The sequence below is a fragment of the Culex quinquefasciatus genome, chromosome 3 (genome assembly GCF_015732765.1).
Source record: "Culex quinquefasciatus strain JHB chromosome 3, VPISU_Cqui_1.0_pri_paternal, whole genome shotgun sequence".
Classification (NCBI taxonomy): Eukaryota; Metazoa; Arthropoda; class Insecta; order Diptera; family Culicidae; genus Culex; species Culex quinquefasciatus.
This window is the reverse complement of record NC_051863.1, coordinates 159,787,934-159,814,799: the sequence shown is the minus strand read 5'-3', so window position 1 is coordinate 159,814,799 and position 26,866 is coordinate 159,787,934. Positions and strand designations below refer to the sequence as shown.

Below are 26,866 nucleotides of genomic sequence, written 5' to 3'. Positions count from 1 at the left end.
TTGTTTGTACTCACCATACTTTTCGCTCACCCCCTCGAGCACCCCGTTCGTGGTACGTCTGGTCTTGCGGATCGGCTGCCCGAGGATGGTAAAGTTGCCGACGTCGATCTGCTTCACGAACAGAAAGTACACCTTGCCCTGTTCGAGCTCTTCGCGGACAATGCCCCGCTCGCGGTACGTCTCCCGGTAGATGTCGCACTCGGAGTTGTTCCGGTACGAGAACTGGAGCCGCACGTTGCTGGGCAGGTAGAACTTGGTGTACTTTTTGTGGACCGCCACCAGCTCGAAGGTGACGGAAAAGTTGGCCCTCCGGTCGCTGCTCATCGACTTGACCTTGCCCTCGAACACGATCGGGGCGTCAAAGGCCAGCGTGGCAGGATCACGGGCGGAACAGTAGCGCCGCCCGTTGGCCGGCAGGTTCGCCGTGGGTCCCTGTTGGTTGGGAGGACGCCGGCTGGGCGCCTGCTGCTGACTGCCGGAGGTTGGCAACGGTCGGACCGAGTCCCGCCGGTTGCGGTTGGCCAGTTGAGTCCGGTGGGCAAGCCGTCGGGCTCGTTTCTGACTCATCCGGAGCCGCCATTGGTGCTGCAATCGCTGCTCGGCTTGGACAGCTTCGACGTTAATACTACTACTGGTGCTAATAATACTACTACTATGGTTGTCGCTAGTGGATGACTGACTTAGGCTGCTAGCTGCTAGCTGATCCTTCAAGGGGCGCCCATGGCTTATCAGCTGCTTATTGGCATTCTCTACGAGCACACGATTAGCGTAATTAATAGGATGGTGATAGCTGGAGGAAGAGGAGTAGGAAGATGACGAGAAGGAACTGCTGGCCACTTGAGCTGGTGGCGTCGGCGTCCACCGGCGATCAAGGGTTTTGGTAAATGTAGCCGACCGTTGAGTGGTCACTTCCGACGGGCGCCACTGGTACGGACTGGTGGAACCGCTGCCCCGATAGTGCATCCCATTGGCAAACAGCTGCTCCGCTATACTATTCCTACTACTGCTGCTGCCACTACTAACGCTAGTACTACTACTTAAGCTACTGCCGCCGCTGCTACTGCTGCTGCTGCTACTAACTCCAACTGGCGCCAGGTGCATCGTGGCGACGCTCTCACACCGACAGAATATCCACACTAGAATTGCTAGCCATAAGTACATCAGATATTTAATCGGACTCCATTTGCGCAAGTACATGGCGTCCGGCTTTGCTCCGCTTGGATGGGTCGCTGCCTAGAGGTCCCTAGGGCACCAACCGCCGCGAAATTCCCCCCGGGGGCGAGTTTGACACAAAATCCGACACACACACACACTCGCGTGACACAAAGACACGTCCGCCCAAAGCTTAGGGCGCCTCTCGGTAGCGGTTGGCTCGGATCAGCAATATTAGCTTGAACTTCTTCGTAGATCTACAGTGACGCATGTCAATTATCTTCTTCATCGTTTTCCGCTTGCACCCAAACGTGCACCCCCAGACTCGCAATTTTGGGCCACCACAATTCGTAAAACTACTCACTCACTGGTGAGTGACCGCGCGCTCACGCGACACTCACGCTTCGCTCATCGAATGAGCTGCACGCACGCGGAACCGCTTCCTCAACTCTTCCGGTTCAGAAAGGTCCATAATCTGCAAATAGAGAAGAAAAAAAAACGAACAAAACATTACAAACAGATCAAACTTTTATGGCGGCGCCACCGGTGGCCGCCATTATGGCAGCTTGACACTTTGTGACGCGACAAATTTCGCTCATAAATTCCGACAAAGCTGTAATTTCGTGCGCACTCGCTCCGTAGAGAGTGTTTGTTTTTTTGTTCACACTCGTTTTTCAAACGACGATTGTCATCTCATTCATTCATCACGAGACACATTCTACTGTGGTGATATGGTTGGGACCCCTTCTTAATACAGTTATTACTGCATAGCGTTGGGGTCATGCTCGCTTGTCGGATTTTTTTTCACTGTCTGATAAAAAAAAAAATCATCAAAGATCACCACAGGGATTTTAACCTCTCTTTTGCAAGAAATAGATTATGTGAAAGATTATGGAATGATTTTTTTAAAAAACTATCTTCAGAAATTTCCTTAACATCCATTCGCATTGATTGTTTTTTTTTCAGGAATTGTGAGTGTATTTTCTGTAAGTTCCTCAACGTGTCCTATTCGCTAGTGAGCTGTGATTCAAACTCTACCTTTTCATTGTCTGTAACTCACACAACATCCACTCACTGTAGGTTTATCCAGCGAAGTTAAACTACCGCACATTTGGAGATTTTGCTACTTTAGGAAGATGGAAGGAGCTTGTTGTCTTCTTATTCAAAAAATTCTAAAAATTGACAAAGTTTGTTTTAAATCTTTTTCGAAATAGTGGCTTAGGGGATGAATAAAAAAATAAATCAATAATTCCCGTAGTTTTAAAGATACTAAAATGTCTGCAAAAGTGATACACGGTAAAAAATAATTTGTTGATTTCACTAAAACTTGATTTGCAAAAAACACTATTCTTATGCTGTTTTTTTCATTTTCTGATATGTTTTAGAGGACATCAAATGCAAACTTTTCAGAAATTTCCCGGTTGTGCAAAAAATCTTTGACCGAGCTTTGAATTTTTGAATCAATACTGATTTTTCCAAAAAATTGAAATATTGGTCGCAACAATTTTTCAACATCATTTTTTGATGTAAAATCAAATTTGCAATCAAAAAGTACTCTATATTTTTTGTGAAAATATGGATTTTTCTGATAACTGTAAATATTTCTTCAATGAATATTTACAGTTGACCTTAAAAATTACAAAAAATACAGTTTTATTTGTTGTTTTGAATCGTTGTTTATCATATTGCAAATTTCACGATACTGGGAAAATATATATTAGCTATTTTTTTTTACAAAAATCTAATAACAAGTTTGTGCAACTTTTGAAAAATCACTCAGTGCGAATCAAGATTTGTTAATATTTTAAACTACAATTTTGAGTCTTTAAAATCTCAAGAAACGATTTTGAATTTGCAGATTCAGAAAAAAATCCAAAAGGTTTTATATAGTTCCTCAGAATAATGAGGCTTCTAAAAGTATTGTTTCATTGATTTAGTATGATTTATTTGTATATGAATTCATTGAAAAGAAAAAAAAAAATTACTTTTTACTTCAAATTTTGGCACTATTGGCATGGTCAAAAAAAACACCCGGGTTCCAGGAATTCCCGGGAAATGGCTAAATTCAACTCTCGATTCCCGAGAAATTGCACTAATTCAAAAAAAATGAAAAACTGCGACTATTTTCAAAAAAGTCACCTTAAAATGTATTTAACTTGAAAACGGTGCAATTTGTCAAAATTTCACAAGAGTACTTTTTGATTGCAAATTTGATTTTACATCGAAAAATGCAGTGGACAAACTTTTGCGACCGATATATCGATTTTTTGAAAAAATCAGTATTGATTCAAAAATTCATAACTCGGTCAAAGATTTTTTGCACAACCTGGAAATTTCTGAAAAGTTGGCATTTTATGTCCTCTAAAACATATCAAAAAATAAAAAAAAAAATAAAAATAGTGTTTTTTGCAAATCAAGTTTTAGTGACAAAAGTTAAATGAAAAATCACCAAAAAAAATTTTACCGTTTGTCATTTTTTTCAGTGTAGTCCATTTTCATACCTACAACTGTGCGAAGACACCAAATCGATCAAAAACCATCCTTCAAAAGATACAGATTTTTGAATTTTCATAGATCGTTTTTGTATGGACAGCTGCCTAATTTGTATGGAAAATTATATGGACAAACTAATGATTCAAAATGGCTTCTTTGGACATACTGAAGGCACCAAAAAAGTTTCAGTCGGATTAAAAAATACAAAAAATAAAATTCTTAAAAATAGACCAATTTCGTAGAGAATTGCTCAGTTAGCAAAGGTGAATGGTGTTTTATCATTTTCCCGGACTCTCAAATGCTCATCAATAAGTTAACAATATTTTCATAATTCTTGTTGTCACTTGGCTTCCAATTACTAGATATGAATTCACTAGATTTTTAGCTGATTTTTTGCGCAAGACAATTGATGTCGATTTCTCCAATAACTTGACAGTGCGACAACCAATAAATAATTTCGCCAAGCCAGCACGAGCCCGTCGATAAAGTTCAAACATGCGACTGCTGCTCTGCCACCGAGGGGGAGTGTATATTAGTTATGTTATCACGGTGTTATGATCAAAATTCGTAATTAATCTCCAGCGAGTCTCGGGCGCTGAACTGCGTCAGTATGAATGAAAGAATGAACAAAAAAGTGGCTAGAATGAAATTGCATGCCGGCGCTCGCTGGCGGAACTCGATTAGCACGTTTGCACGTTATTCTAATTCTTTGATGATTAATTCGTAAATTGGAGGGAATTCCAGCTGCTGCTCTACTTTGTTATACGGTGTGTTACCCACATCTCCAACCCGGAACAGCACCGATTGTTCAATTGTGGCTGGTTCACATGATTATTGTTTTTTGTTGCTATTTTTTTAAAATTAAAATTGCAGTTTTGTGAGTTCTTTAATATTATACGTTTGAAAATAAATTAATTTTTGTTGGCCTTCACTTTCCGAATGTCTAAGTTAATTATAACAAAACATATATTGTTATCACTGTCAGTAACCCGTTGAGCACACCTGATTTTCCTGCTCCTCTCTTCCGAAATTGAGTCCTCTCATCCGCGGTTGGGTGTTTCTCGGAAAAAATCTTCCGTTGGTGAGAAAATCAACGCGAAAGTGAAAGACGAGCGTGCGCGCCCGTACTTATGAATAATATAAAGGTGCGCAAGTCGTCGCCGCCGCCGCGACGCCTTCAAAAGAGATGCAACCTCCAATGATGGAGATGCTGGCTGGCCGCCAATGCAGCCAAACCTTTGCAATTTTGCAGACGGTGTTAGTGGAACCTTAAGGAGGAGTGTGATCGTATTAAATTGATTGATTCTTCTTAATTAAACATGTAAAAATGCGAAAAAAGGTCAAAACCATGCAGATTTTACGACAAAAATCAAGATCCTGAGAGAGAGAAGAACATAAACATTACACTCCTCTCTTCCTCTCATATAGTATTCTACAGCGACGCAGCAAATGTAATGATGTATTAGTGCCAATTCTCCACCTTTCCACTCTAGCTCAACTTTTGTGAAGGTGTGTGTTAACTTTCCTTGAGAGTTGATCAAAGCGACTCCCCTGGACGGTAGTTTTCCTTTGCGCAGCCTCGTCGGTCGGTCGGCCAGCAGCCGGTTCGCCGTTTGGCTTCGGGACTGCACTGCTGGCTGCCGGGTTGGACGTCAAGTTTCCTTTTACAGGGAATCAGTTTAGTGAGTGAAATGGAGTCCATAAAATGTGTGGTATGTTTTTTACCCTCCCCCCTCGCCATCTCGGTGGCCGGCGGCGAGAGATGCTGTCTTAGCTGGGTGCATTTATGGTGCATCCATATGAGAGAGCGACTAATTGTTTATGCAACTTGCGAAATGTGGTGTGGTGGCGGCAGTGTCAGGCAAATTGTGTGCGAGTCTTGAGCGGCTTCTGGTGGATGCATCAATCCAAAACTCAGTTCAAAATAATGGCGGCAGCGATGACGGTCGGACCCCGGCGGGAAAATCAATTCGGCCAACATGCGACAGCTGGCCTTGTGAACTCGAGAGATGGCTAATAGCTGTCAATGTGTCAGTGGGAGATGGGATTCAACAAAGTTTAAAGTTTGAGAAAAAATGCGTGTCTGAAGCCACTCTAATATTATATTCATGGAAGAAGAATGTATAAATATGTTAAATGATTTTATTTTTTTAAATAAATATATAAAAAATAACGAGTCCAAATTAGCAACAAAAACAAATTATATTTTATTTAATAAACTCCAAAATGAGTACAACTAATCGATACCAACTCATCTTTTTTATATATATTGACCCATGGTCATTACTCACATACCTACTTTGTGTACTCTCTTTAAATAAATTTGTATGACCCAATTTCACCCCCCAGACCCGATGTCACCCCTGATGACGATATTGAAAGATTATTTTTTTTATTTCTCATTGATTTATACAAAATATCTTAACTATTTGGGTCGGTAAATTTCCACTTGATTCCATTTGCGTGAAGTCCAAAAAATTTTAGTCTCTTTCTGAAATTTGATGTTTTGTTGTAAAAAACCTGAACATGCTTATGGAAGTCTTATGTGGGTCATTCTCCGCCAACTCACACAGCAGTTGCCCCGACCCCTCTTCGATTTGCGTGCAACTTTGCTCTAAGGGGTAATTTTGGTCCCTGATCACAAATCCGAGGTCCATTTTTCGATATTTCGTGACGGTGGGGTGGTACGACCCCTTTCATTTTTCTGGTTTTTTTAACTAAGACACGTTTTTCAATGATTTGTAGCTCGCAACCGTGAATAGATATAGTATAATAGTATGGTGTCAAAGGGACTTTTGTGTAAAATTAGACGCCCGATTTGATGGCATACTCAAAATTCCGAAAAAAATTAGTTTTCATCAAAAAAAAGTTAAAAAATAGTTTTTAAAATCGCAGCCATTTCCCGTTACTCAACTGTCAAAAATCGTGAGACAAAATTTCATGGGAAATTTAATGTACTTTTCCAATCTTCAATAATCCAGAAGGGTCATTTTTTTTATTTCGAGCAAAAATTTTCATTTTAAAATTACATATTTTTTCTAACTTTGCAGGGTTACATTTTAAAGTGTAACAATGTTCTACAACGATGTAGAACAGACAAAAACAAAAATTTTGATACAAATACATAAGGGGTTTGCATGTATCCTTCACGAGTTATCAGAGTTTTACAAAAAAGTTTTTTTTGAAAAAGTTATGATTTTGACCATTTTTGACCAGTTTTTCGAATTTTTATCCCATAAAACTCAATCGTGTGCTTTTGAAAGTATTTTTTCGGAAAGCTCAGCTAATTTTTCATTAGATTCACCCCTTGGACGATTGTCGTAACTCGTGCATTGCGAGAATCAGATTTTATTTCAAAAAATATTTTTGTGATGAGTGAGTGTATCCGGTTTGTTTTTTTTTTTATTTTCGAAAATTCCACACATACAAGCAGTGCATAAGCCAAAACAATCGTTCAAGGGGTCATTCTTATGCAAAATTACCTGAGCTTTCCGAAAAAAATACTTTCAATAGCACACGATTGAGTTTTTGGTGTTAAAAATTCGAAAAACTTGTCAAAAATGGTCAAAATCATAACTATTTCGAAAAACATTTTTGTAAAATTCTGATAACTCGTGAAGATTACATGCAAACCCCTTAAGTCTATTTATCAATTTTTTTGTTTTTGTCTGCTCTACAACTTTGTAGAATATTGTTGCACTCTAAAATGTAACCCTGCAAAGTTTTGAAAAAATACGTAATTTTAAAATGAAAAAAATTGTTCTAAATGAAAAAAAATGACTCTTCTGTGCTATTTAAGATTCGAAAAGAACATTGAATGTCTCACGACTTTTGACAGTTGAGTAACGGGAAATGGCAGCGATTTTAAAACTATTTTTTAACTTTTTTTTATGAAAAATACTTTTTTTTCGGAATTTTGAGTATGCCATCAAATCGGGCGTCTAATTTTACATAAAAGTCCCTTTGACACCAAATTTCGATCTTTTCACGGTTGCTATAAATCACTGAAAAACGTGTCTTAGTAAAAAACCAAAAAATGAAAGGGGTCGTACCGCCCCACCGTCACGAGATATCGAAAAATGAACCTTGGATTCGGGATCAGGGACCAAAATTACCCCTAAGAGCAAAGTTTCACGAAAATCGAAGTGGGGTCGGGGCAACTTTTTCCGATTTCGTGTGAGTTGGTGGAGAATTACCCATGTACAAACAAATTCGTTGCAAATATTTTTCAATCTTTAATGAGGACATTTCCTTTTATTTAATTTAGGGAACGAAAAAAGGTATCGCTTCTTTGATTTCAAAATGTGATACAAAAGCCATGCATTTTTGAAATAATATGTAACTTGTTGTTGGGATTTAGTCTCTTAAAATAAAGTTTAAGATGCAAAATACCATCGAAAATAACCTTAGATTACTTTTTTTGTGAATTTCACTATCTTAAAAAAAATCTGGTCTTTTGATATTTTTTCTGAATCAGTTCTAAAATTTTAAAATAAGTTATAAACAAAATAATAAAATATTCTCAAAGATTAGAAAACAATTTTTCACAAATTTTCAACTTAAAACTTTGTATAACCATGACTACATTGGAAATTTACATTTTTTTTAAGTTGACGTACTAGATTATACAGTATTCTACATCATTTTGAATAAGGCGATACACATGCATTATTTTACTTACTTTCATTATGCTGGTACAAATTATATTTAAAGTTTTGTCACCCCTTCCCCCCCCCGTCCTTCAAAGTTGGTCCGAAAAATCAGGGGGCAAAAATTTTTTTTTCAAAAAACTTCAAAATTCCAATGGAAATTTAAATGCAATAATCTTAACTTGATTTATAATGCTTTCCCCTGCCTTTAAAATTATTTTAGCATGTTTGAGTTGATTTAAACATCGTTTATTTTTTGTTTTTCTTGTTTTTAACATAAAATTCTAGTTCTGCGACCCCGTTTTAGTCAAATTTAAATGGTTGATTGCGTATCAAATTAAAAAATGCTTTTTTCAATTTTTCATCACCACCATCTTGGACTAAACAATTCTAAATAACTTTAGCATGGTTTAGAGGTCAACCTTAAGGCGAAATGAGAGCTAGAACTAATTTTTGTCGTGAATTGGTGCACCTTACTCTTAGATTTTTTAAAAATCAGCAATATTTTTATATACCATTGGATTTGTTAGGATGTAACGAACACGTTGGTGTATATAAATCAATATTTCATAACTTTTATATCACACTTTTTTGATTACCAAAAAACGAATCAGTCAAAACTAAGACAACGAAAAAAAATGTTTTCAATGATTCGGCCACGGCCTTCAGATAATCAAGTCTGAACTGTTAAAATGTAATAAATGCTTCGTTTCTTTAAAATTCATAGATTCAAACACATTTCTTCTAAAAAAATAATTTTTGAAAACCGAGAATAAAAAATAAAAAAAATATGTTAAATTTCGTAATATTTCCATTAAATTATAAAATAAGTTATATTTATCATATCCGGTATGGGTAATTCTCCGCCAACTCACACAGCAGTTGCCCCGACCCCTCTTCGATTTGCGTGAAACTTTGTCCTAAGGGGTAACTTTTGTCCCTGATCACGAATCCGAGGTCCGTTTTTTGATATCTCGTGACGGAGGGGCGGTACGACCCCTTCCATTTTTGAACATGTGAAAAAGAGGTGTTTTTCAATAATTTGCAGCCTGAAACGGTGATGAGATAGAAATTTGGTGTCAAAGGGACTTTTGTGTAAAATTAGACGCCCGATTTGATGGCGTACTCAGAATTCGAATAAACGTATTTTTATCGAAAAAACACTAAAAAAGTTTAAAAATTCTCCCATTTTCCGTTACTCGACTGTAAAAATTTTGGAACATGTCATTTTATGGGAAATTTAATGTACTTTTCGAATCTACATTGTCCCAGAAGGGTCATTTTTCATTTAGAACAAAATTTTCATTTTAAAATTTCGTGTTTTTCTAACTTTGCAGGGTTATTTTTAGAGTGTAACAATGTTCTACAAAGTTGTAGAGCAGACAATTACAAAATTTTGATATATATACATAAGGGTTTGCTTATAAACATCACAAGTTATCACGATTTTACGAAAAAAAGTTTTAAAAAAGTTGGTCGTCATCGATCATGGCCGTTCATGGTCACCCGCGACATACACGGACGACAAAACAAAGAGAAACGCAAAAATTAACTTTTTCAAAACTTTTTTTCGTAAAATCGCGATAACTCGTGATGTTTATAAGCAAACCCCTTATGTCTATACATCAAAATTTTTGTAATTGTCTGCTCTACAACTTTGTATTGTTACACTGCCACTTGAAATTTTGTTTAAAATCTGAAAATCAGTACCATCGATGCGTCTAGTACAAAATCTTTACATAAACACACCTCAGGGCACCTGCATGTTCAAAATGGAAGGGTCGTACCGCCCTCCGTCACGAGATATCAAAACGGACCTCGGATTCGTGATCAACAAAAGTTACGAAAAGTGCAAATCTTTTTCCCGATTTCGTGTGAGTTGGTAGAGAATTACCCGTATAATTTTAAAATGTCACTGCAAATATTTTTTTTTCTGGTGTTGTTCGAAGATCGCTGATGTTTGACACTATTGATCGCGCCCTAGATTAAGCTCGTAGCGACAATACGCACAATTCTTCATTCAACCGAAACTGTTAGAACACAACATGCTCGCTTTCATTCTTTCTCATTCCCTTTCTCTTGCTCTCTCTCAATCTCCAACTTCGAGAACCTGTCAAGCGAAATGATACAGACATTCCCCGTGACTGTTCGGTTCGGAAGGTTTATTTTTACAATTGCCTTCTCCAGACCGCGCCGTCTCGCGCATATTATATGCTTAATGCTGCTGGCTGCTACTCCGCGCACTATGCATTTGTTCCGCATGACAACTCCCCCGGAGAACGTCTTCTTCAACCGTTGTCGACGGCGCGATGATGATGAGCGATAAAAACATGGCACCCGAGTTTGGTTCCACCAGAAATTTGGCTGCTTCAGTGTTGTTAAGCTTCTCAGCCAACCCGGCAGCTAGTCAGCATATTACATAACAACATAAACAAATAGCATAACAGCAGTCGGAAGCAGGATTAGTCACGGGCGAGCCCGAACCCGAACGTTCGGAAACACTCTCAAGTGGTTTGAGCAGTGCGCGCAGCCGTCCAAGGACTCAACCGTGGAAGAACTTCCACCCTCCCCTCCTGAAGTTCGGCCTCGATAATGATGTGTTTAAGGTTAATTTGCGTTTGTTATTGCTTTTTGACAATGTTGCGTGGGGGCGTGAGCACGCACCCTTGGGCGGTTAAAGTTTGGGACGAAATCAAGATGCGTGAAATGTATGTAAACTTTGTATTTGAACACACGAAAGCGAGAGTAATTGAGCGGGAGCGTCCGAGGAGGCCGTGACGAACGAAGGCGGAAATTGGTTTAAGTTTGAAAATTTGTATGGTTTTAAACAATTCACTGAAAGTCCTATGCTTAAATAAAAGTTTATGTTGAACTTAAGTTATTGTGACCAATCATTTAAATTTTCCTAAACTTTTTACGGTCAGAGTGTAGAGATCTCCAACCAACTGTTGTGTTTTTATTTATTTTATTAAATTATGAATTACGTTTTGAATGTCACATTGCATATTGTTTAAAAGGTAACTATTTTGCAGAAATCTAGAAAAAATCAATTTCGAAAATGATCAACATTTTCAACATTTTAAAACAGTCATTTTAAGTTTTACACATCGTGAATATTTTTTACTATCACTGCCCTCAAACTGCCGTTTTACGGTGATATGATGTATACGCCATTTTGGACATTTTCAATTTTATTGTACAGTCTGATAAATAATCTTAAAAGCTACCTCCTGACGAAAGAATTTTTCAAATAACTGCTCTGGGGCCCATTTTATTAAGCAAACAAACAATGATGTATACGCCAATTTTACTCATCATGATGTATGTATACATTGAGAATGATAGAAGTTAAATTCAATACTGTTTGAATGTTGAATTGTTGGACCGAATCAAGACTGGGCAATATTTTATTACATTATTTCGACTTAATTATTAAGGGGACGCCCATTAGGCGTCATCCACAAAGTACGTCACGTTCTGAGGGAAGAGGGGGGTTTTGAGCAAGCGTGACATTGCATGTTAAAAGCATAGGGAAATCGTAACAAAGGGGGGTGGAGTAAATTTCGGCTGACGTATTAAATGTGACGTACTTAATGGATGACACCTTATCCACATCCACGTAGACACTTTTTTGAAAATTCTAGACCCACCCACCTCCGTTGCGGACAATTGTTCATGCAAAAAATGGGTTTATGTAGCGTAGACTATCACTAAGGGAGCGTTCTTTTATTACGTAACACATTAAATCGGATTTTTAGACCCCTTCCCCAAAATTTCCATACAAATTAAAAAAAATGTATGGAGCGTAACACGGCCTCCCCCCCCCCTTCCAGCTGAGTTACGTAATAAAAGAACGCTCCCTAATACCCACATTTTTATTGTACTTTTTAACAGTTTCTACAGAGCAGACCTTAAATTAGTCATTTAAAATTGAAAATATGAACAAAAACAGAAAATCGTGTCTACAGCAAAATCACCTCAATGGCGTATACATCATATCGCCGTAAAACGGCAGCAAAGTGAAGCCACCTTCTCAACTTGATGTTTTACGCTAAGTATAAGATATAGGTAAGAACCAATAAAGAAGAATCAGATAAACTCTAAATAAATTTCACTAATTTTTGTGTTTTGCTATTAACTCATAAAAATAGTTGCACAAATGCAATACTTTTGAAAACAAACATTTTCGATGAGTCTAAGACGTTCAAAAAAAAAAATATACTCATCAGTGATGGTCAAAGGGGCCAAAGTTTATAGCAGAGTTGCAATTTGTTTGAAAATATTTTTTTATTTGAAAACTTCAAAAACGTAATCTAATTAACTTCAGTTTAAAATAAAAATAATTGGAATAGGAGTCACAAGGAGTTTCATTGAAATTTTACGAGATATATCTACCTTAAGTAAGGCTACCAACTGTACGGATTTTTTCCTTACCATACGGATTTTCGAACCTCTTCGCGGATTTTTAACAGGCCACAATTTTTGTAGGGAATTTTACGCATAATACGGATTTGTACGGAATTTTAACAACTATTTAATCATTGAATTGCTTTTTTGATTTGGTCGAAGCTTTTGTTAGCTAGAAATTTTTATTTTTCTGTGGTTTGATTTAAAAAGGTAGAGTTTTCCAGGGTTTCCTCAATTCAAACTTGATTATCAATAATTCTAGAGTTTTTTAAACTATTGTCTTTCATATGTTGATACGACCTTGTAAAAAAACTCTAGAATTGTTCTTTTAGAAATTCCTTACTAAATATATTTATCCATTTCCAAAGGCTTTCTAAAACTTGTGATAACATTTGAACATTTGAATTAACAAATCTAGAGTTTTTTTAAAGGTCCTAAAAACTGTTGTGATTCACATGTTGTAGAACCTTTTCAATAAAAAAAACTCTGAAAAACTGTTCGTGAAAACGCTAAGAGCGATATTATTCGTAAAAGCAAACTTGACATTTCATAAACTTTTAAACGTTTAGCAAAAAAAAATTAAGAACATAATGATTTGATTCAAATCACGGTTTATTTTTGGAAGTCATAAGCACTCTGATAGCATTTTGTGAAATTTGTTAGCTGTAAAAACGACACAGTTTTATATTTTTAATTCACAAATTTATTAAATTTAATTTATCTAAATAATTCATTGCAAGTTTTTGTTACACAATGGTGTCATATCGGCAAAGTGTACGGATTTTTGCTCAGCAAGAGTTGGTAGCCTTAACCTTAAGTAAGATTTTCTGGATTTTTTTTTTTGCAATTTTCAATTTTTTTTTTCTAAAGTGTCAAAAAGTAAAAAAAAATTAATGAAATTTTCAGAAAATTTTGCATATATTTGTCAAAGAATCTATTTTTTTTTTATTTTAACATCTAGAGTTTAATAGGTCCACAAATACAATAGTTTATAGGACCTTTTCAAAAAAATCTATAAATAAACTTCTGGTTGCTGAGAGCAACAAGAAAAATAAAATAAAAATAAAGCAAGCACTCAATTTTCAAATGCCAACTATTGATCCGATTTTCAATGTCGAAAATGAAACTTCCTTAACATTTTGTAATCTTTATAAAACAGATATATTTTTTTTGCATTTTCAAAAAACGTTATTTAAGAATAACTTGAAAATGTTATTATTTTTTTTACAGAGTTGTAAGAAAATTTTAAGTTTCATTCTACGATTTAAAAATCAAATCCAAAACATCTTGAAAAAATAAAAAAAATAATTATAAAAATTTCAGAATTTTCACTAAGTTTTATGTTATGGAATAAACATTTTTCAAAAACGGAGCACTTTATAAAAAAGGTAAAATTATTTTTGATTCTATCACATCTAAATTGAACATGACTTGCTTGGAGATTTTTTTCGAATTTTTCAAAAAAAACTTTATTAATGTTTATCAATACTTGCCAACACTGCTAAATTTTATTTGCCTTTACGTAGCAAAAATTGCCATTTTGCTGTAAAGCCGTTACATTTTTTTAAATAATTTATGTCCCTCGACATGACCAAAGTCCATGGGGGGCAATAAAAAAAATAAAAATTGAAATTATGAGTTTTAATATTAACATTTTAATGAACCAGTTTTTAAAATGCATTTTACTCATGCCAAGTTGTTTTGCAATCATTAGTTTTCAAAATATCAAAGTATTGAAGAATTTTACGCCGAAAAAAAATTGCAGTACCACTGTCTAATGGAATTTGTTTTCAGTTAATAGACTTCTATTTCAATTGAACTTAGAATTTTTAGAAAAAACTTTTTTCCTGCCCCTGATTTTTGTGACCAATTTTGAAGGGGGGTGAGGAGGTGGGGCATAAAGTTTGACAGAAATTTGCAACAATCTAAAACATATTAAACAATGACATTTTTTAAATTTGCGTTTTTGCTAAAATGTTTTTGGTATGTTAAAATGCGAAATAAGTAAAATGACTTAATTCTAAGCACTGAACTTAAAGAAACTTTAAGGTTTTCGCTGGTTCATTTACCTTTCGGGGCAGACAAAATATCACTCGCTGGCAGTTTATAAATCCGTCCAAAATCTGTGGCGATGCAATAATTGACAAAGATATTGTGAGAAACAGCTGCGAGTGGTGAGAGAAATATGATTGCCAAAAAAATATTCCATTTTTTTGCTTTCCAAAATGTACACGCAAAACAGTGAGATAATTTAATTAATTTGTTAAACTGGTGCGAAAAAATCAACACAAATTTAGCTAGCCAAACTGTCGGCGTGATGATGGTGAGTAGAAAATTAGGTAACACTCTACAGTTTTGGGTAATTAATAAACTTTTGAACCTGGAGGAGAAGGAATTAATAGTGTTAAAAAATTAAACTCCATTTATACGAGAAGAGATAAAAAATAGAACAAAGTAATTGTTACCAAATTACCCTAGTGCAGCATGACCGAAACCAAAAAGTGCAATATCCTTGCACGATGGCGGTTCGGTGTGTTCTCACTTCTCACCATGGTTAAAAAAACACGCTTATAAAGTGAGAAAAAATTTGCAAAACCCAAAAAAACCATAAAAATGAAATTGCGATCACAATAAACATATCAATTTTATTTACATTTTCCTGTTTGTTTCCTTGGTGACCTCATCAAACTGACAAACGTTAGTGGACACATTTTTCACTGTGAGCTGATGAATCATGGGTTCATTCAAAAATAAGTTTGTTGGCAAGATCTTTGGTAAACTGCAAACGTTTTGCGATAATTTGTATGAGTACAGGCAATGGACCCGTTGTCGACATAGGAGCGAATCACAATACAAAAAAGTATGAAGGTTCGTTGAGGTGTTGTTAACGAATGTTTTGTCACAAAATTCAAACAAAACCAATTAAATGGTATTATTTTAATACAAAATAATTCTAAAATCATGCATTGCAAACAGTTTTTCCTAGTAAACCCAAACCAATTTCTCTAACCATCCAATTAGGAAATCCATTACTGCCCACCACTTTCCCAGAAATCCAGCTGATTGTGCGCAAGTATTTAGAGCAAGATTTACAGAAAGATTCCAAAAATAAGAGATTACAAACCAAAACCCTCAAGTGGGAGGGAAAACGCCACGCCGCTGTAGGCCGTGAATCACGCGAGGAAAATTGTTGACCAAAAAAACACACACACATAAGTGGGATCTCTGCCTGGTTTTTCCTAGTGTAAACACCAAAGCAAACTGGCCCGTGGGAATGTGCAACGTGAGATATCACCGAGTGCGCCAAATCCGGATTTTACGGGGCAAGTGCAGAATGAACCGGAATGTTGATATTTGGACATTTTATCTGTAAATACGTGGCATTTCTCGGGAAATTTCGGGGCTGGTTTGTGTCTATTGTTTGTTTATGCACACAAGTTGTTCTGGATCAATGCACTTCTGGGTGAGGGTTGCAACGCTTCATGGAAATGCATATTTAGATTCGGAAATAGTTCAGTAATTTGGGAGTTTTGGCAGTGTGGGATTGGAATTTTGGATCGTTTTTAGGGTGCCATTAAATCTGAACGTAGGTTAGGAAGTCACGGGATTGTTGCTTTATAGATTTATTTTATGGGAATAGTTTCGATATATTCAACAATGATTGTGATTTATAGTTTATTTTTAGGTAATGTCATGGATCTCATCTTCGAATGACAGAATTCTGAATGAAAAGCTTTTTTTTCGCAACGCTCAGTTCGTTGCCCTATCGCGTGATAAAATGCCATAAATTGTTTTACGATGCAAGTGGACTATCATTGGCAACGCTATTCCAACTGTCTGATGGTCCCATAAAACATGCCCAGAACCTATTTTCGGTCCCAAGAAGTTGGCAACGTCATCGAGGGTGGAACTACCACTATTCATTAGATCAGAATCGTAAATGTGTTGTCACCTGAGCTATTCCTGTCCGATCTTTATTGCCATTTTGTCAGTTCTAAAAGTGGTCCATTTTATTTTTAGCATCTAATTTAGACAAATGCTTTCACGGAAAGTTGATAACGGTGTGATAAAATTTGCCGCCTTGTTGACTTCATTGTTAATGGAGAGATCTATTTTCAGTCTACTCCATAAAAAGTCTTATTTCATTAGCAACCAGATAAGTTTTTTGTTTTCGTGGGTCATAAATCGTCTATTCTTGTACAGAAGGTACTAAAACTGTGAATCCCGATGGAGCCTTTCGTTTTATTTATTGCGCGGAAAATTTGCCAAATTTCACGCAAACCAATATAAAGCCCCTCGTGGACTTGATACTTTCCAGATCAACCACACAAACACATCGGAAACCGGCGAGCACTACCTTAAAATAAATAAACCAAAAATAAGCAACTGAAGAAGAAGCAAGCAAAAAAAAAAACTCCGGCTGCGAAACCCGACCCCAGGCAATCCCGCGGTAGCAATTAGTTGCTAAATTAATTAAGCTATTAATTAATTTGCGCCCAGAAATGCGGCTGCACACATACCGACACATGAGATTAATTAACTTTATTGAGACGTTTCCATTGTCACGCACACTGCTGCACACGGGCTGAACCAGGGCACTCGTTCTCTCGTGATTGCCCTCACACCCCCACGCTCCGTCCTCCCACGCTGCTGATCCAACCCCTTCGAAGCAGTCCATAATAATATTTAAAAGCACTCGCTCCATGCGGTGCGGTGGCCCCCAAAAAGTTCAGTTGATCTGCACAGTGGGACAGGGTCTTATTTTGGAAAAAAAACATATTTTATAAAAAAATGTTATGGGATGAAATACAGAGAGCTCGCAGAATTAAATTTATTTTTTTTAATACGATTTTTCTATGGTTTATTTTAGAGGTGGGCAAACCGCTCTTTTTTATGAGCCGCTCATTCTCGTTCGCTCATTAAAAAGAGCCACTCTTTTGAAGGGCTCTTTCGTTTTTTTTTTTTCAAAATTTGGAAGAACAAGTTTTTTTTTAAGAATAGGAGCAAACAAATAAAAAAAACATAAAAATTTAAATTACAATTCATGGTATTAACATTTCAATGAAAAAAATGTTTTACAATGCATTTTACACCTACCCAGTTTTTTTTTTCGCAGAATTTTTTTTACTGCTGTACAACGGAAGTTTATAAAAAAATAAAAATGTTTTTTATCGATCCCAGACATGCTGAATATGATTTTAAAAGCAGGAAAATGCATTTAAATTTATTTTCAGTCGATTAGACTAAATGTTTGCGACGGCCTAACTTATGTTTATAATAAAAACCATTTCAGTGAACCGGCTCTTTGAGTGGCTCGCTCTTTTTTTGCCCACCTCTAGTTTTTTTTTAAATTATTTTTAATAAAATAGCTTTTCTAACAGAGGAAATGTTACGAAACGACTTGAATTTTTCGGTTAATTAATAATTTTTAATTTAAAAAAAAGTAAAATAAAAAAAAAGAAAAACCCTTAAATTTCAACAAAATTACGAGTTTTATAATAAGGCTTCATCCATAAAGTACGTCACGCTAAAATCAGCTAAAATTTACCCCCCCCCCTCCCCCCCTTTGTCACGCTTTTCCTATACTTATAACACGCAATGTCACACTTACTCAGACCCCCCCTCCCCCCCCTAAAGCGTGACATACTTTATGGATGACGCCTAATACGTGTTTCATCAAACTTTGACAATGTTTTGATAAACTCGAAATCGACTTTTTCTGAACATGGTCAAATTTGATGGAGCTTTATATACTATTGAAACATGCCAGAACCCCAAATTTCAGCAAAATTGGACCATCCCTTTTCTTGGCACCGCCCGAAAGTTGTGCGATCTTGAAATTTTTTCAAAAAATCCTCTGTTTTCATATGGCCATATCATAAAATCGGCGGTGTCAAAAAAGTATGAAATGTCCTGATTTTGCTAAAATTTGGCATTCTTGCATGTTTCAAATTTGAGCATGATCAAAACAGTCTATTTCGAATGTGTACTTTTTTGTGTACAGTTGGTGCTAAATGGCCTGAATGTATAGCAATTTGTAGTAGCATAAAATTAATAAATGCATAAATTGAGCTGGAAACCATAAAAATTACAAATTATGCTAAAGATAAGGAAAATATTTTTTTATAACAAAATAATGCAAATAAAATACTAAAAATGAAGAAAGAAACCCTTTACACAAAGAAATTAAAGTTTATTACAGAGATTTACCCTACTTTTTAAAATGTTCAATTCTCCAAATCCTCAAATTTCAAATCATAAAATCTTCAAAACTGGAATTGAAGGCTTTCTTAAATCCTCAAATTCTCAAATCTTGAAATCTTAAAATTTCCAAAACATAAAATGTTTAAATAAACAAAACATTATATTTTGAAATCTTCAAATACTCACATTTTTTCAAAAACAGGTGATCTAGTAGCTAAAGATGTCCTAATTATCATAAACATTTTCCAAGAAATAAAAAGATAAAATAGTGGCATTTCCTGATCGCCTCCACAAAATATTTTGGTTTTTTTAAGTTAAAAAAAATATTAAAATTGTAAAAAGTCAAATTTTTGATTGCCTACTACCCTGGGTGGTTTGACACTTAGTTTTTTGAGAATCTTTGAATACAAATAAAAAAAATAACTTTAGACTGACAGATCCAAGACAGATCAATTTGAATTTTTAAAATGTATAAGCAAAAAATATTACAACATACTTTTTTGGAAAAACCTTTACAATAGTTGAAAGTCGATTGAACATGTCATTTTCAATATAAATTAATATTCTTGTAAATGGGTTATTCTCCGCCAACTCACACGAAATCGGAAAAAGTTGCGTGAAACTTGGTCCTAAGGAGTAACTTTTGTCCATGATCACGAATCCGATGTCCATTTCTCGATTTATCGTGACGGTGGAGCGGTACGACCCCTTTAATTTCTCTGGATTTTTACTAAGACACGTTTTCAGTGATTTGTTGCTCAAAACCGTGAAGAGATAGACATTTTGTGTCAACTGCTTTGTGAGTTGGCCCAAATAGCAAATATATTTTTATGTCACTGATTTTTCTGTTTTTTAAAGAGATTTGTGTTGGCCTTTCAAAAATTGATATTTTTTAAAAGATTTTACTAACATTTTTCTGGATCTATTGAGTACTTTTGACAAAAACATGATGATAGGGAAAATTTCTTAACATTCTGACAAATGATAGGTACAAACTCAAAAAAATCCAAATAATTGTAAAAACAAAAGTTGCCTTATATTTGTTTAGTCATTGGGAAGGCTCCCTAAATGTTCCAAGCTAGATTTCATGAAATCGTCTGATTTTGATTAATATATATTAAAACATATTAATTATATCATGCAATTTTATTCGTAAAATATTTTAAACTGTTATAAGCATACCATTTAAATATAGAAAGGCCTATTTGATTGTATAGTTATATTCAAAATTGTTTTTTTAAATATATTTTCACTGCGGTTCAATTTAAAGGATTTCAATTTAAAATGTTATGCCAATTTTCAAAAAAAAAAAAAAAATCTCAACGTGCCGACTTGTTGCATGCATGGAGTGTTCCAAGACCCCACGTTTTCCCACTTGCAAAGTCCACCCTCCCTCTACCCTGCTCCTCCTCTCCCCCTCCCCAGCTCAATTTTCCCACCAAAAATCCACCCATGCCCTCAAACAAAGCAACCAAATTGTATGTGGCGGCATCATCGTAGCAAGCGGAGCATAAAACCACACCGAAAATCTGCCGAAATAAAAGCAACAACTTCGAAATGAACCAAAAAAAAAGAGAGTGAGAAAACCAAAAAAAAAAAAACCCAAAAAGAACTCGCTCGGGTCCAACTTTGTGGCAGAACATCGACCCCCCTCTCGCTCTGCGACTCTGTCTCTGTCTGACTGTCCGTGTGCGTCAGACAGTCAGTCCCTCTGTCTGTGTGTTCTCTCCGGTTGGATGTTTGCGTGAATAGTTGAAACAATTGGTTGGGTGTTTGTGTGGGGGCTAGGCCGTGAATTTTCGAAACATTGGATGATTACCACTTCGGGGGTACCTGTTATAACACGTCTTAATTAAGTCAATTTTGGCAGATTCTACTTAGCGAAAACAACCGAAACTGAGCCGATATGATACAGACGATACTGTTGGCGGGGAACTGTGAACGTAGCTCTTTTTTTTTTTTTTGGATGAGATCGATTTTTTGAGTTTTCAGATTGCTGAAATTTAACTATTTTTTTGGTGGCAAATGAGCTTTTTTTTATTTCATAAGGCTGTTAGAAATATTTTTAAATGTTTTTGTCACTCATGGTCGTCCGTATGTGTTTGTAAAAATGCAAAAATAATTATAAGCGAATATCGTTTGCTCTTTGATGTTCAGCTTTTTATTTCAGCTTAAATTTGTTCAACAATTCCCAATGCAATTTGGTTGTCAAATTACGAGCATTTCTATTAATTGCAAAAAAAAGTTAAAACAATTATTTCGATCCAAAGCCAAATTTATAAACATGCTTTCTGAATTTAATTGGTGAATAAGAAGCAAAAATCGGAGCTTCAAACTTTATTTGGTGTTCTACAAATTTGCGGAAAGATAACGTCATGATTCGAAATCCGGACACATAGTAGCACATAATTTTTGTTTTAGCTTGGAAAAAATCATGTAATAAGTTTGAAATGTAGAAATATTCGCAGGATGTAGTATCAACAGTCAGTTTTAAGAGAATGCATGCAAAATATGTCTTTTGTATCAATTTTTCATCAGAATTTGTTGTGCTTCGAATCCCGGACACTGATAAAAGCATAATGTGAACTTATATTAAAATAATTGATAGAACAAGTTGAAGTGTCCGGGTTTCGAAGCGTCCGGGAATTCGAATCATGAAGTTAGTAAACTATTCTGAAAAGTTACCAACATAATGGTTAATTTTGATAAGTATTAACTTGTTTTTTAGCGAAATATTTATTTCTGTTTTAAAGATTAAAAAAAAACAATTAAATAATTCATAAAACATAACCATTTTCATGACATCACAATCGTTCCCCCCAATCGTTGTTCGACTGTCGTAAATTATCTCATTATACCTGATGTCAGTCAATCTTGCCTGGTTTCGACCGTGAGTTTTGTATATTTTTCCCGCACCCACCACATCAACAACCATCTAAATAAACCTCGGAAAAGTCACTCTTCGTTGCTTACTCTTTTTATATCCTCTCACGCACTCCAAGTCTTCAAAACCCAAACGCACCACCACGATAACGTGCTCGAGTTTACGATCGCCCATCCAACACACCCCCCTAAAACAACCCACACACACACACGCTCACGGCAATCACTTTGGCAAGGTTTTTCCTTTTAGTTTTTCACACACCCTTTGTTTTGCACCGTTCTAAGCACCCGAACTGTCTTTGCGCGTAGTTTGACGTCGTTATGAGCGCCCTAAACGCTCAGCTGCTGCTGGGAGCGATCGCCGAACGATTGCCCTCCCTCTCTCGAGTAAGAGAGATTACTGAGAGGGGGTTTTGCATACACGATCCTTGCTCTAGGCGCACGGTGATCGCGCGACCAAAGCAACAGCCGACGCAGCATCCAGCCGACGATCGAGGAAAAGTGTGAGATGAAATTTTCCTTCTTTCTGGAAGGGGAAGGGCGCGATCGTCATCAGCTGTCAGCATGTCGCGTCGTCGTGTAGTGCATTGAGTGGCAGGAGTGGCAGGGGCTTGTTATATGAGAGGTATTATTCGATTGTTGCTTATTGAAATATTTGTTTTCTAAATCAATGCAATAAAAAAAATAAAAATTTGGGATCTGCCCATAATATTTTTTTTCTATTGGTTTAAAGCAGCTAATGTTTCAACATTTCTAAAACAAAATACTTCAAGCATTGGGGTAGCTTCTCATAAACGTTTATAAAATGACAGATTGATTAAACTTAAACATATTCAAAATGATTATGGAAATGCATTTTAATTTTTTCAGCTAATTGTACTTATAAAAAAAAGTTAAAATATTGCAGTATTTTGAAAAGTAAAAAAATAAAAACGTTTGCCTCCTGATTCCAATATAGGCCCTTTGGTACCGAGCCTTCCAAACCCATATTTCGAAATTTAATATGACCTTTTCAAATGTTAGGCTGTTTTTTTCACGAAAATTACTTTTTTTTGTGCTGCCACAACACTCACTCACTCTAATCGCTAAACAAAAAAAATATTTCGGCCAATTTTAGAATGGATCTCAAAACTGTTTTTTCGAATCTGTTGTTTCATAGCGATTTGCTGAATATGTATTAGGCCGTTGCTAATATTTTTCAAAGTTTATGTCACCCTTCCCCTTTAAAAAAAATCCAAGGACAAAAAAACGTGTTTTTAAGCAATTTTGAATGTAAGGCGTCATCCATAAAGTATGTCACGCTCTAGGGGGGGGAGGGGTGGGTCTGAGCAAGTGTGGCATTGCATGTTATAAGTATAGGAAAAGCGTGACAAAGGGGGGGAGGGGGGGGGGGTAAATTTTGGCTGATTTTAGCGTGACGTACTTTATGGATGAAGCCTAATGGAATCAGTCTTATCAACTAAAAACAGTTTGGAATGCATTTTCCTGCATTTAAAATCGTTTTAAGCATAGGGACCATCCATAAACCACGTGGACACTGTAGGGGGAAGGGGGGGGGGGGTATGGCGATTGTCCACGCTCCATACACAAAAGATTTTTTTTGTATAGACAATTGTTGGTGAGCGTAGACTAGAATTAGGAATACTGTTACAGAGAGCGAGTTGTGGCGCTATAACCACGGCAAATAGTGTCCAGGGCATTCGTGGAAATACAATGTCCCATCCCAGAGGGTCCCGGAGTACCAAACCTTCTTAGCATGGTGCTCCCAACGAATACTACCAAAATCTCGGAGCGTATGGTGGTGTGTCCCCACGCTTCTTCCTCCCCTGTTGATTCAGAATTGTGTTGTTGTTCGAACACTCAGTGCTCAAACTCAACCCAATTACGAGTCATCTCTGCGAAACGGCTTTACGCAGTAGGCCTGGCCGCTTTAACGCTTGTGATGTTTCAATGCATTCTAATGCAATGGCGCACTACAAATGTCAATAAATGACAAGAAGAGTGCTAGGCGTCATCTAACCTAAGGCACTCTCCAGGATCCCTTCGAAAGATTGGCTGCGCTAGGGTCTGATTAGATTAGATTAGATTAGATAGACAATTGTCCACGAGGGGGGGGGGGGGGTTCGAGATTACCAAAAAAGTGTCCACGTGGTTTATGGATGGTCCCATACCTGATATTGATCAAAAATATTTTGCATTTTTCTGAAATTCCGTTGCACAGTACTGCAAAAAGATTTTTTTTCGTCTAAAAATAAATAATTCGTCTCTACCTAGGGGAAATATACCATTTCTCAGCCTATTTCTATTATCGGCCTATCAGCACTTTGATCATGAATTACAGCTTTCATAAAGTGTTTTTGACTGTTCCAAAGTAATAAATAGCTCAAATAAATGTGAGCAAGCAACTCTCCATTGTTGATACATCTGAAAATGTTGATTTAATAGCGGAAAATGGCAAAAGTGATGAGAATTGGGCGAACGGCTTAGAGTGATTAAAATGGGTATATTTCCCCTACATTAAAAACTTTTTCCTTTATTCAAATTTTAAAACCATGGCCATTTTTCATTTTTTGTCCCTTCCCCTCAACTTGGCCAAAGTCGAAGGACATAAACTTCGAAAAATATTTGCAACGGCCTGATGTGAAAATCTCATCTCAGCTTAATCACCACGCACTGGGAAAATAAGCTTTTGACATGGTCCTGGAAAGTAAATATTCAAAAACTAGAATAATTGTATTTTAAAGTACCGTCAGTGGGGGTGACTATGGGTAAAAAAACGATACACCTCTCGAAATTCCTTAATAACAAAAACAATTTAAATAACATCGAAAATCTTTCAACGTAGATTTGTTCTTAGATAGTTTACTAACATTTTCCCAAAATATGGTGGATTTTGATGAACACTACCTTAAATGCCAATAGTTTGAAAATTGACCCAATCTCACCCCTTAGAGGGGGTGACATTGGGTCAAATAGAACTAAAATGATGCTCAAATACATCATTTTAGTAAAAACAAGTCATCCAACAGTGTTTCTTGTTCGAGGGAATCGTATTGACATGCTACAATGTTTGAAGTGTAAATTTGAAACATTTGGGTAGTTTTTGAGCAAGCGCAACAAAAATTTTAGAAAAATGATTTTTCAAGAGGTCATTTTTGGCCAAAAACGTACCTCAACTTTAGACAGCTGTCAACATAACAGGATTTGCTCAAGGAATGAGATTTTTTCAGCGAAGTCATCTTAAGATGTCCCCTACACAACCCTTTTAACAGAATTCAGTTTAATTGAGAAGAATCTGAGAAATGGTAAAATACGTAATAAATCACTTTGACCCAATCTCACCCCCCAGACTCAATGTCACCCCCACTGACGGTACTTCTAGAAGCATCAAAATCAGTTAAATTTTCGCAAAGTTTGACAAAAATTGGCGTGTCCCGAACGACCACTGTATTTAAAAAAAATACTTTCAGGCTTTCTAAACTACGAAAAACTTCTCAAAATGGCTTCTTTGGATGGAAATTTCAGATTTTTTCATCAGATTTTCTTTTCCATTTACACTAATTAAGACAAAGTTCTATGAAGTGTCTCCAATCACAGTCCGTAATTTTACAAATTTGAAATATTTTTTGTATGATTGTATTTAAGGTATGATTTTTGTTACATAAATAATTTATTTTTTTAAGAAATGGCTTTGAGAAAAGTGTGGTTAGAGTACAAGAAATCATTTTTAATTTATCGATAAATTAATATCATTACACGACCAGGCTTCCATTTTTCACATTGATTTGACTAGCACCAGTTTAATGTATCAAAAACAATCAAACATTTACAAATACCAATTCTAATTTGATCCAATTTGGTTTAGCAAGTAGTACATGGTAACCAACATTATAAAACATGAATTTTCCTACGGACGGTAAGTGTTTAATACTTTTTTATTAAAATAATATAATTGATTTATATTTTCGCTTTCTTTTCCAATAAGTAATATGTAGATAGGAAATCGAGACGCATTGATTGTTTTGAAAAAGTACTCGAGAAGAATGTTTTATAATCTTCACAAAAAATGTTAAAGATTAAAACCGTTCTATAATACTGTTATTTATGTTGTAAATTCAGGAATGCTGATAAGTTCAGTAAGAAGAGCAGTTCTTTGAGATTTCTGATATTCATTTTTTTTATCCGGCTGAAACTTTTTTTGGTGCCTTTGTGTCCATACAAATTTGGCAGCTGTCCATACAAAAATAATCTGTATCTTTTGAAGGAATTTTTTGATCGATTTGGTGTATTCGGCAAAGTTTTAATATGTCGAAAAATTGTCCATAATAAGAAATACACTGAAAAAAATGTACACGGTTAAATTTTTTTGTGATTTTCAATTAACTTTTTTGTTTCTAAAACTTGAATTGCAAAAAACACTTTTGAGCAATTCCAGCCCAAAACAGGAATTTTATAGGCACTTTTTTCTCGACCCTCTCCGATTTCAATGAAACTTTGTAGCCATGTTATCCTACGTTAAAGTAAGCCATTTTTGTGTATATGAAGCCAGGATAATGACATTTGAGAAGGACGTAAGTGTTTTGAATATTTATGTAATTCGTAATTTAAATATTTCTCTATCTCGAAGCCGTTGCATCGTATCAAAAATTGTAGGAATTTGACGGGCTTTCCGAAAAAAATACACTGAAAGAAGAAAACACGCCACTTTTTTAGGATTTTTTGATTTTTAAGTTTAAAAGTCAAATTTGAAGGTGATCCCCCTTTTTTCGTTCAATTTTTTTTTTGTGAAAATAGCCTAAGATGTTACAAAAAGACTCACGAAAAATGCAGGATGGAGCAACTCACCTAAAAAACCTACAAAAATCATTTACTGAAACTGTTTGTTTTGAAAAGTACTCTAAACGTCAAAATTTTCAAAAACCGAATACGAGAATCGATTCTCCAGACAATTTTACATAAAAGTCTCGATATTGACAATTGTCCTAAGTCCAATCCTTGTGAAGTTACAGCGGTTTTAAAAATAAAAATGTTGCTGGTTTTTGGCAAGTTCTATATGACGGACTTGATTTTTCAGTTTC

At 35.8% G+C, this 26,866-nt stretch overlaps 1 protein-coding gene across 8 annotated transcripts in view; it reads right to left on the bottom strand.

The window, feature by feature from the left end:
• The window catches only part of LOC6036570 (protein vein), a 118,206-nt gene that overhangs the window by 80,195 nt on the left and 11,145 nt on the right, over positions 1-26,866 (bottom strand). For all 8 annotated transcript variants that reach the window (XR_005278333.1, XR_005278332.1, XR_005278331.1 and 5 more), the window contains exon 2: positions 15-1,627. Coding sequence is in view for 5 of the 8 variants with exons in the window: in XM_038261745.1 (XP_038117673.1) it covers positions 15-1,197 (1,183 nt within the window). In the remaining 3 variants the exon portion in view is untranslated. The remainder of the gene's footprint in view (positions 1-14; positions 1,628-26,866) is intronic.